The 12500-nt window shown below is 37.9% G+C and overlaps 1 protein-coding gene across 2 annotated transcripts in view; it reads right to left on the bottom strand.

Annotated features, from left to right (window-relative positions):
* The window catches only part of LOC138000651 (signal peptide, CUB and EGF-like domain-containing protein 1), a 70603-nt gene that overhangs the window by 49111 nt on the left and 8992 nt on the right, over positions 1–12500 (bottom strand). Inside the window, exons 5-12 of one of the 2 annotated variants that reach the window (XM_068847211.1) lie at positions 9624–9774; positions 8995–9030; positions 7552–7563; positions 6137–6184; positions 5101–5223; positions 2927–3049; positions 1693–1815; positions 294–416 (exon numbers count right to left, since the gene is read on the bottom strand). In XM_068847211.1, the coding sequence (XP_068703312.1) occupies positions 294–416; positions 1693–1815; positions 2927–3049; positions 5101–5223; positions 6137–6184; positions 7552–7563; positions 8995–9030; positions 9624–9774 (739 nt within the window). The remainder of the gene's footprint in view (positions 1–293; positions 417–1692; positions 1816–2926; positions 3050–5100; positions 5224–6136; positions 6185–7551; positions 7564–8994; positions 9031–9623; positions 9775–12500) is intronic. The other variant, XM_068847212.1, reaches the window with a different exon arrangement.

Genomic DNA, 12500 nt, shown 5'->3' on the forward strand with positions numbered 1-12500 from the left:
TAATAATAATAATAATAATAATAATAATGACCGCTACAAATGGCTTTGTGACTACTTTTGCTTGAATCCACAAACACGATAGGGTCACACACATAATGCTTACAAAAGAATTACAGTCTTAATACTTTTGCATTTAAAAAGTTGTGTCCTTCCTTGAGGCGAAAGCATAAAGTTGCTCTCTTGATGTTGTGTCCTCGTTTGTAAAATAACATTTCACCTCTCGAGAACGTAACACTTCCCGTTTTCTGGCAATTAACGTTGAAACATCATTGATCAGATTACCATGAAATTACCTAAACATGTTTTCCCGTCGCTTTGGAGTTGATAACCACTGTGGCACGTGCATGCAAAGCTGCCGACATTATCAGTGCAAACTTGAGTGCATCCAGACGTGTTCTCCTTACATTCGTCGATATCTAATTAGAATCATAGGGAAAAAAAATAAATGGAGAAAAAAAGAATTTCAACTATTGAAGGCATTTGCTTATAAGAAACCAAGGGAGGGCACGGTGAAGTAGTGGGCAATGCGCTGGCATGACTCCCCACTTGGACGCCTGACTACGTGCTGTTATCTCGAACAAAAAGCTTGGTTTCGCACTGTCTCTCTCCACATCAGTGGTAAGCGTTTAATGGCAACAGACTGCTGGGGGTGACCATGCAATACATTAGTATCCACTCCAGGGAGGGTAGCTATGCTCTCAGTCGCTAACGTATGCATATGACAACCTATGCAACTACCAAGTAAATTAGCGACTGAATCAATGTAATTAATTGTGCTTAAGACTAGATGCCAAGAAATATACACATACGTTAAGAATGATGTTAGCATATGGTTGAATATTTGAATAGGCCACTTTCAAAAATACCATAATACTCTTTATTTGTCTTCCAAAATTTTGCACAAGCATTATTTTCAGTTTTTCTTGGGACTTACAATGGTCCCAAGAGAAAATAAAAACAATACTTTTGGAAGGCAAATAAAGGGTATTATGGTATTTTTGAAAGTGGCCTATAGATAAATGACTGGGACCCAAGAAGCAATAAAGGTTGTCTAGTAAGCCTCTCTTGTTTGCTTATCCGTATTCTCTATTTTCACATTCCCCATAATACACGTTGTTTGGTCCCCAGATTTTGCATAAACCATTTTTTCCAAATGCTCTTGGGACACTGCATATTCCCAAGAGTATTTGATAACAATGATTTATACAAAATTTGAGGGTGCGGGGGAGGGTGGGAGCAAACAAAGTGTATTATGGGGAATGTGAAAATGGAGAATACGACAAGACCTTTTCAGTGAACAGCAGCTTTGGTGAAAGTAGTCTTTGCAAAGCTCATTACGATATGATTGTCTGGATTCGGGCTGCCTGAGCTCTAGCACAAACAGTGACTATGATTTCCGTGAAAGAGCAGAGAAAATCCCAAACAAAGGAAATAAATTCGAAAACAGACAATGTGCGCATGCGGGGAAAATATGGCGGGACAAAGCAAGCGCGCTTGCACATTGTGGGCGAAAATCCAAAAGTATTGTCATGAATTCAAATCTTAGAACTGAAATTCCTTCGAACAATTATGTAGATAAATTTACTGACTGAATCAGTTTCATTTTGCTTAAAAATACATTAAATGTTTGAGACAAAGTGCAATTTTCAATCGGAACGAACGTTTGAAACACCCTGTGGCATGTTGGCTTACTTGCGCACGTTTTTCCATCCCCTTGCAAACGATATCCAACATTGCAGCTGCAGCGGTAGCTACCATCTGTATTATTACAGTTTTGCGAGCATTGATCAATTCCCAGTCCACACTCATCCTTGTCTGAAAAGAGGAATATATATGCAGTATTTTAAGTACGTGGGTGTGTTCAGAAAAAGCTCTTACTTGGTAATTATAAGATTCACAACTATCTATTTGTTATTCGCAATCTGCAGTTTATTTACGAGAATCCTGATTTTCTCCAATCGGCTCAAAGATAATGGTCGCTTTCCATTTTGATATTTTGTTCTAAAATTTCTATTGGACGTCGAATTGAATGGATCATTTCCGTTCTGTCCGACCGCAAAATCAAGGCTTAATTTGGTAATAATAACAATTTAATAATAATTTTATAACTTATACAGCGCAAAATTCATTAAGCTATATAATCAAATGCGCCTTACAATTATCACAATCAATAAAATATCGGTAGAAATAAAATTAACTATGTTAGAAATATAAAACTACATATATGGTGCAAGGCCATGAAGAGCTTTAAAAGTTGTTAAATTGAACGTAAGAAAAAAAAATCCAAATTTAACAGGCAACCAATTAAGCTCTCTCATTACAGGTGTGATGTGCGCATAGCGCGGCGTGTTGGTCAGTAACCAGGCAGCTGCATTTTGTACACGTTGCAACTTATGAATATATATATACTTGGCAGACCATATAATATCGAGTTGTAATAGTCAATGCGACTTATTGCTAATTGAAAGCTTGTAGCAGCGTCTATGATGCTTCAAAAGGGAGGTATGAAAAGAAAGCTAACTGGCACGTATTGTTTATATGGTTGTGAAAATGGAGGTTGGAGTCAAACCAAACACCTAAATTCTAAGCTTCCTAGTATTGATGGTACAGGCCTGATGACGGTCCTCATCGAAAAGACCGACGTCGACTTTCCCTTTTCATTCAACCAAATAATTTCTAGATCCCCCATTGTCACATGCTAATGGCAAGTTCACCTTACACTATTACTGGTTGTAAGATTATGGGGTATGGCATATGCAGCCGGAATGTACCGTACCAAGGAAGGTTCTCTAAGTCTCATTAAACAGACTAAGCACTTAATTGCCATAAGGATATGGCACGTGACATTAGAAGCACGCCAATGGTCGTGTCCTCACTAATTAACAAAGTGGCGGAAAGGAAGCAAATGCATGAGTCACTTTCTTACCTAAGCAAGTTTTCCCGTCGCTTTGCAGCTGATAACCGTCGCGACAGGTGCAGCTATAGCTTCCCTCATTATCAATGCAAACTTGGGAACAGCCATCAATATTCTCTGTACATTCATCTATGTCTTGTGAAACAAATATTAATAAAGCAAACAATTAAGCAAAGAAGTAATTCAGTTAGTTTTATAATGGCTGCAAAAACCGGGTTGATGAAGTAAGGAATTGATGCATAGACGAGTGGATGAATGTAGCAAGGATGTGTAACGATGGTAAGTTATGCATGTTGAGCTTCTATCCAGCGTTCCTGGATGTGTTCGTTTGCTTGATTCGATTTAATCTTGATTTACAAGATAAAGCGTTTGAGACAAGTGGGCGGACGGACGAATGAATGTTTGGACGAATCGGTAATTTAAATAATGGGAAGAATGGTCTTGAAAACAAAGGGAAGTGTTAAAGCAGATGTAAAATTTCATTTATGAGGATGTTGTTTAGTTCACCAGAGGACTTTTGTTTTTTAGGTTTTTCTTTTTATCGAGTTCTCTTTAAAAAAGGCGAGGTATTCAAACAAAAGAAGACAATTTACCATTGCTTTAGTGTTCCTTTCTCATTGGCTGAGGAAATGGTGACATTTATGTCATTTATACTAGAGCAAAAATAGCGCGATTCGTAAATAAATCGCACTGCTCATCAACATATCCACCATATCTTTATTTAACCACTGTATCACATGCATTGCAAAAACAATGATCCTCCAGTAGGCCATGAACACAGAAAACATCAATAAAAGGAGGTACTTATCTAGTATAATGACTAGGAATGTATGGATAAAAGCTTCTAAAAATGTTAGTTATTGTTTATCTATTATTTACTTCCTCTTTACAACATCAGTTAAAACTTACTATTTTCTTATATTAAGTTGTTTATAAAAGAAGCTACTAGAGATAAGTTATTTGCTAAAAAAATCTTTTTTATAGAGACCACTTAAATTAAAGTAACTGAGGCTCATTCCCGCTCTTTTACTTCTGCAGGGATATTATTCCATAAGGCAGCTCCCCTATAGTGGAGGCCATGCTTTGCAAATGCTAAGTTTATTTAGGTCTGGGAATGTACAGTTTCATAAGGGAATTTCTCAAATTAAGGGAGTGAATATCAGAAAAAAATAATAATACAAGTTATTTCTCAAACATGACGGGAAATTGTTATTAATAATTTTTCACATCATGATGGCGAGTTGTCTAACACCAACACTTTCCAGTGTTCCTCAGCGCAAATCATCCAAGAGGAGTTTGCATCGCACTTCATGATTTGAATGGGTGACAATTCTAGCAGCCCTGTTATGTTAAAGCTTTTGGAGTTTTTCCGATAGGCCTTTGCATATTTACCGCCAGACGGAGTTAGAGTATGTAGTCAAAACCTCGTTGTTATTGGTATAATAGGGCTTAAGGAGGCTCCAACCAGTTTCGACGCTTCCAAGTGACGATCTTCATGATGATTTAAAGGATGGGAACCACAACGTTGTATCATGTATTGGCAATATTGTGGTACCAAATGTAACACGAATTATTGCTGAACAAGATACAGTCATTATTCTGACGTAATATGTCACCCTTTATTTTGTTTTTAGCTGGTTATATCTCAAAAACGAACTCGGTGAACCCATTTTTTTTATTTCTGAAAAGTAATCAGAAGGGCATGATGAAACTTTCTGCAAAATTTTGTAAAATTCTGTCCCGTGGATTCAGATCCACCTTAATTTTGTGATTTTTTAAGGTAGCTGTGACCGAATTCGTTTTTGAGATATAAGCAACTAAATCCAAAATATAGGGTGCTTTTCTGGGCTTTCCCGTTACCAAGACAGCTTACTACATCACAATAAGGATCGCATCTTGTTTGAAAATAATTGGTCTTCCAAATGGTACCATAACATTGCTGTTACGTGATACAGTGTTGTAGCGTTGATCTAAACAGAGTCTTCTAAGTATTGAAACCCTTTCGAGCCTCCTTAAGCGCTTTACTACGGATAATCCTGCTGCAACCTTCCTTATAATCTCCTCAATGTACTATTTCCATGTCAAGCTTCATCAATTAAAACTCCTAGGGATTTATAGCCTGTTACCCTTTCTATGAATGTGCCATCGACCAAATCCTTATAGAAGATTTTGATTTGCTAGCTTACCTGTGCACCTTACTCCATCACTTTCAAGTCGATATCCAGCATTGCAGGAGCACGTGTAGCTCCCATTTGTATTATGACAGTTCTGCGTGCAAAGATCAGTGGCCAGATCACACTCATCCACATCTGCCAAAGAGATAGCTTTCAAACGTAAATGGTTAAGTCATAACTCAGAAAGCAGTCATTTCAGTACATGAAAATTACCAGAGAAGCTGTTTTAAGCACTTTTGGCTTTGAAAACGTGCCGAACGGATTAACCACTGGAGCAACGCGGTTTCTATCTTTATTCCTTTCAATGATATTAGAAAGAAAAGTTTTACAATGCAGTATTTTAATTAATGGAAAACGTTTCGACCAAGTCTTCTTTACAAAGCTAAATATTGTTTTCTGTCCAAACTGTGCGCGCTTTACCCAGGGATTTAAATCGTATGGTGCTGTTGACCGATTCAAAGTTTTAAACAACAGCTGTGTTACAGAATTGAAATAATTATTTAAGTTGTTTTAGACATTAAGATCTCATACAAAAGCAAACAAGATTCTTCTGATCTCTCTTACAATGAAAGCCAATTAAAAATACGAAAGGAAACAAGATACTACTGATGACAATAAAATCCAAATAAAAACGTTCTCTTCTTTGAATGCTAGCAAGCTTTTTTAGCCCCACCACGAAATTTAATGAAGTTTGGACCAGTTAAGAATGTTGTGTTAAGCCTGAAACATTACTCTAAGAAACTCCCTTATAGCGATTCAGCTTGCTCACGCAGTGGGCGCAATGTGTCACATTATTTTCTCAAGTTTTGACGTATTTTGTTTGGAATATTTCAAAGAAAGGTGTGCTTTTACTCGTTAATTAATGAGGGGGTGGTCTTTTTGCAAACTCTTGGCTAATGTGCGAGAACTTTCGTTTATGTTAGAACAACACGTAAAAAATTAGGACCCTTATTTAACTACCAGAACGCATTTAGAAGTTTGATTTTAGACCTTGCAGACAAAAGGCATTTCCGAGCCAAGAAAGTGTCCAGAAATTTGGAATACGTACCTGTGCATGTAACGTTGTCTGCTGCAAGGGTAAATCCTACGGGACAGGCTATATTTAAAGGAAATAAGACCCAATTACGTTGTCAAAGGAGAAAATATACAATCTCATTCGTTAAAGGCTATGTAACAATTATTCCATGAGCCCGAGTTGGATATGAAGTGATAAAATAACCAACGAGCGCGTAGCGCGAGTTGGTTATTATCACTTCATATCCAACAAGGGCGACTGGAATAATTGTTTTAGTAAATTTTCAAACCCGGTTTTGCCGCCGATTTTTATTTCCACAATTTTACAAAGCGTCCGGAAAGAGCATCTTGGCGCACTATTTTCCATATGACGTAAAACTTCGACTATTGGCTCATAATTGGAGTTTTTTAGCCAATCAAAAAGCTAGAAATGCAATAGTCGGAGCTGAAAATTTACTGAAGACTAATAGCCGAAAGCTTATATTTGTAACTTTTTTTAACCAGAGAACGTTTTTTACTTCAAGAAAATATACAATGCCTGCTTTTAGTGCATGTTATATGCATCACAAGAGCATGTATAACATCTCTCATTTCACTGATTAACTTAACACTTAACTTAACTTTTGTTTTACTATTAATATAATACAAAGAAAAAAATTTACAAATGTTCTTTCCGAAAATAGCATTGGCTAGTCAAGGCGGAAAGCGACAGGAAAAAAGAAAGTTGTCATCGCAGCTTGTCAAGTTTGAACAAAATAGAAAAGAATAAGATGAAAATGAAAAGTAGCCACCAAAATATTAACACAACTTGCACAAAAATAATAAAAGTATAGATAGCAAAAACTAGATATAACACTATTAGAAGATGGAACTTGGAGGTCGATGCGAAGATATTGATGTAAATTTCTAAACAATAATGGTAGGCAAATCAAAAAAAGCATCCCCACTTTGACAATTAACTCAACGCAAGCATAAACGCAAGCGCAAGCACATGTACAAGCATCAAATCTTCGACTTCTTCTTGTGCTTGCGTTTGTGCTTTCGTTCGCCTTAAGCCATGTGTAAAGGAAACATGGCATAATCTCAATGACATTGCCTAAATCTGGCTTTGTCTGGCCAATCAAATCATCCGTTCCATATTCCCCACTTCTAGGCATTTGCGTGTGCTTTCTGTTATGTCGACGTTCGTTTCCACTTAGCAAAAACTATACTTATGCTTGCCCTTGTGCTTGCGTCACTAGTAAAAATCGGGCTCTACAGAAACAAAGTATGTGGAAAATAGGAAAAATAAGAAGAAAATGTAGAATGTATGAACATTGTTTTCACTATATTTAGAAAATGTACGTTACTCTTGAGTCATGTTTATTGGCTAGTTTTCAAGCAGAAGCTTTTCGTGGTTTTGTCATAACAAAGGATCAAACTGCCTTAAAAATTTAAAAAGGTACTTACTAGGAGGAGGTGCTGAAACAAATAGGAAATTTATAATGTGATTAATGACAGGAATGCAATGAAAGCAGATGCAAAGAAAAAAAATCGAAGTGGACAAGATAAAGAAAATAAATATAATACATAGATTTAGCCCAGCCTAAAAGCGGAGCTCCCGTTTGTAATCCCAGAAGGCAATATAGTGAATGTGGAAGTAATTATGCTTCTGCAATAAGTACAAATTTAATCGTCATTAGTGTATACAGTTTGCAGTGATCAAACACCTCTGACCTGACAGCAGTAAACAAACAAGCGTTGTGCACAAACAATAACCAACAATTTTAATCAACAACTAAAACTAAAATGACATGCACAGTAATCTCTTTCACAACATTTTCCCTTCGAGTGATAATCTTTGCACCCTCTCTCTTCAGTTTAGAGCAACAGCAAAAATCGTACTAATTAAAACGTCAGCTAAAGAGTAGTAAATTCGCTTATTCGGCTACAATTTCACAGTCAAACAAGGCAGTTCACGACTGTACATCCATTTGACACAGAAATCCTATATATGTGATCGTTGAAATATGCCAGAATCTCTGTCAACACGGAATTGGAAACTTTTCAGACCTTCTTCGTTCTTTTTTTTTAAGCGAGTTTTACAAAATATGCGAGTTAAGAAGGAATACATTAACTGAAAGCCAACCATTGTAAATTAATGTTTTGTCTCTCACTCTTTTTTTCTCAACTTTATGGTGTTCTTCATTGAAATGTTCTCTTCTTCTCTATCCTTGGCTTCTCTCGAGGCTTTCTTCGCTTAAATTTATCAAGTTTCTTTGCCTCTTTCCTTGTGCTCTTTCCTGCTCTTCATCCCGCTGCTTTTCACTAATATAATTTCCCGCCAGAAAAACGCGGGGTTGCCAAATGGAACGCTGCCACGCGATTTCCCGCCAAGGAAATTTGCCCGAACACTCCCATCCGACTGTTCTGCCTCCCTACCTCCTACGACTGTCTGTACGAGCGGGCGTACGCTGTCTTCATAGTTTTAATTTCTCGCATGGATAGATTTCCCAAAAAATCTTAAATGGTGCTCCTCTGGCGCGCAAAGCGCGCCTGAGCTCCGCTATAAATACCGAAAACGTGAAAGAGTGATAATCTGCGTAAAACCCAGTGAAGGTAGGATACAAACCATGGTACCTTACGGTTGGGTATTCCTTTACGACCATTCTTGTAAGCTTATTCCTACTTCGGTTTAGAGTTTTTCTAGTTTAATCCATATTGTAAAGAAAAGCAATTTATTGCACCCCTTTTCCCGCCCTCTTTCCCCTAGAGTTAACGTTTGGAAACAGACAATAATGTTCTCTTTGACGGATTTTGTTTGGAAACGAATGTCAATCCTGATCAAAAAGTTCTTCTGGCGAATATGTTTAACCAGAAGAATAGACAAAAAGGAACAGTAATTATACGTACGTGTTTGTGTAGCTGGTGGCTGTGTCGGTGTCGGCGCTTTGCAAAGTAAAGTGGTGAATTGAAATTAAAAACAAAGAAAGGAATGTTAATAAAACAAGTTTACTGAGATTTTAAATCACCCGTGACTTTGTCGCGAAATGTTTTAGAATCAAATACTGCCAGTAAAATAGTCAGAACTTTTGAAAAACCGCGCCAAAAGTGCTTTATGCGCTTTGATAAATGCAACTAATGAGAGTTTCTGGCTATTGTTCGCGTATATAAAAAATAATGTGTAGGGTAAGAGATAAAACACACATTCATATAGAAGTTGAGGTAGTGGTCCATCCCTGCCAGTACGTGGTTGACCTGGCAGAGGGATTTGTTTGAAGTGTTTTTTTTTTTTTTTGGACTGTGCATTAGGCTTTGGAGAACAGCCAGAAGTTAAATTACTTAGACATTGGCCGCAAAACAGGTTACATAGCCAGGGGCTCCTGAAATAGTCTAGCTCCTAAATCAGACTGCTTTTCCCTAGTTTCTTGCTTTATCCATGCAAATTCAAAGACGAAAATTTCTTCTGACGTGGTCAGCAGCAGCAACAACAAAGGAAAAGAAAAGAAAACCCCACATCTGAGGGAGTATGGTGATCTTACCTACGCACTCATACAATTCTACACGCATGCAAATATTGCCTCGAAACTCCACCGGCAGGACTCTGATGTACCTCGCCATGAGAGGCTCACCGTTTGAGGACGCTAGATCGTTGTACACAATACTATTTGAGTCTGTGTTCGCCGTGAACACCTATGAAGGTAAATTAAAAGAAAGGAACAGAGTTAATGGCTAATGGGGAATAAAATGTCGCGGGTAATGATTTTGAGACCGGAGGAAACCTCATACCATTCGTAGTCATTAAGGGGATCTTAACGTATCGCTCTCACGATGGCGTGACTCGGTGTTGTACCTAACATCGCCTTCGCTTATATCATAGAAGTGAAAATGATGGTATAAGCGATTATGCAAGTGAAAGCGATCATATATCCAGAAACGTTCTAATTAGATCCACGCTGATTTCAATAGGCGTCACACAATGTTTCCTTTCTCTTCTCCCCAGCTTGAACATTACTCGTGTCACGGAATCCAGTCAGTTAACGTCACAAAGTGTCTCCTTAATGCTGATCCTCAAGTAGGGATAAACAGTTGTATTTACGCTAGCCCCCAAAATAACGCTAGCCTTTGCCCTTGCCTTATTGTTGGAAATAGGTGACAAAGGCATAGGCTCAAAGGGACTCTTCGTGTTGGATGGGCCTTATTCGCGATGCGGCTATATTGTCCATAGACAATAGATTTCGTACCCCGAGCATCGATGTTTGGGAACGAGTTTCAGTGCGCAAAAACAAAAGTTTTGAATCACTCAACTGGCCGCCGTGTGATTCAGACCAATGTCGACATTCAGTGGGCGTGCATCTAATTAGGTTCTTTTCAGATTTGTTTGCCTTAACAACTAACTGAGCAAAAAAGGTCAGTGCGATAAATATTTCCATTATAACTGACAGTTTGTTTATTTTTCTCTTTTTCTTCTTCTTCGAACGCATGAAATATGACTGAAGTTGAGTGTCAAATTACCTAAAACCCGTGGAGAAAAAAAACAATAAAAAAAAAAAAAATCAAAAAATCAAAAAATCAAAACAAAAAAAAAAACAAAAAATGAAAGATTTTTCTTCCTTTTCCGAGAAACAAACACATCGAATTGATTTATTTCCCTCAACAAGAACGACGTGTAATTTGCCATCTCATTAACTTTACGAGCGCAGTTGTAACATTCTACCACTATATATTTCAATCGGAAGCTCATGACCTTTAAGTGTTTAAATCTGTTTCAGAGCTGGGTTTTTTTTAGTTTAAGGTTTCCTTATGTGGATGTAACGTTGCTCGCCCATTTTCCCGTGCTTGCAGGAGAATCCTAACTGGCCAGAGGCAAATCGGTTGGCTATTTACAAGTGCATTTGCAAAGTTGAACCATGGACTACCAGGCTAACATCCAACGAGTGGTCAAAACACACTGCCCATTCCTGAGCTAACTAGTTGCCGAATCTATTGAAAACGCTGACGTGAATTCTGTTTTTCGCGTTATGGCGACAAGAACTAGTTAGGGAACACACGTGAAGTTTTTTGAGCCACGGATAGAAACCGGAAGTGAACATTCGGCACACCAGAACAGTAGTCTCTTCCAGATGTTTAAACTAAGCGTCTCTAAAAGTGAAAAGATACTTAACAATGTAAATAGTCTCAAGAGAAGTTTAAAGCACAAACAGTTCACTTCTGGTTTCCGTGTGTGGCCCAGAAACGTCGGATGCTTAAAGGTCCATAATGATATTAGGAAGCTTAAGCGCGCCGTTTTTGAGACGCGGCTGGCATCCGGAAGTGAGCTGTTTTCCCTCTTAACTTGACTTCACACCACCACTTTAGCGATGATTGGTATAAAAATCTGGGAAACACCATTGCCTCTGAACGCGAAATGTTCTCTTCTGGTTGCCGTCGGCGTCTGAAAAACGCGCGTGGTTAAAGAGGCTCGAAAGGGTTTTTAGGTGCGCGCAAGCGTGTATACTACACACGACATAACTAAGAAACACGCGTCAGCTGAATGAATTAAATTTCTGTCAAAAGTAGCGCGCAACACACCGGTAGTGAAGATACGGTGTAAAATCGCGAGAACCGGAAATAAAACCTGGGGAAGAAAATTGGCTTTATCTCGAAATTTTGCTTAGTGACCTGTCTTGATTTTTTGCATGCACGTATCATTCCCGATGGCACTTCAAATAAAAAAAGTTTCGGGGAAAGGTATCTATTACAATTTTCTGTAAACTGTAAAACGCCCTTTTTCAATGTGTCTTAACTTTTTGTCTGTTTGTCTCTAAGAATTTCAAGAATTTAGGGAGACTTCCAACAAATAAATAAAAACGGTAGGTCACCGATTTAGTTTTTCAGATCATTTTCAAAAACTGAAATTCAGAGGGCCTTTCTGTGGACCTGGAGTGTTGCCATGGTGATTGATATACCATCATAAGTACCCTTAAAGTATTATCCAACAATAGAGTTGCAAAGATATTTATAGTTTGCCTACACTATGAAATATCCTTCTTTGGTATATTTAATCGTTTCACAAACACAACGGCAACGAAAAACCCTTTGGAGCCTCCTTAAGCTCCCAATTTTTACGCAAGCGCTGTCGAAGGAGAAAGAGGAGGCCTGTGGAATTGGTTTTTAAAATCGAGACAGAGGACATACATTATCAAAGCAGTAAAAAAGAACCGGAATCATGTCACTTTTAATAGCAGAATAGTATCCCTAGATTGCCTACTATGCGATCAGTTAACTATAAAGCCCAATAATTTCCATAAAAAAATTGATGAAGGAATTAAGATCGTTCAGGTGAGATTATTCCTAAGAAGAGCTGTTGCTGGTGACATCGACTGACATTTCGAAAACCTGAGCTAAGCGCATCCTCATGATTTTATCTGTATGTCCAG

This window comes from Montipora foliosa, chromosome 4 (genome assembly GCF_036669935.1).
Source record: "Montipora foliosa isolate CH-2021 chromosome 4, ASM3666993v2, whole genome shotgun sequence".
NCBI classification, from domain to species: Eukaryota; Metazoa; Cnidaria; class Anthozoa; order Scleractinia; family Acroporidae; genus Montipora; species Montipora foliosa.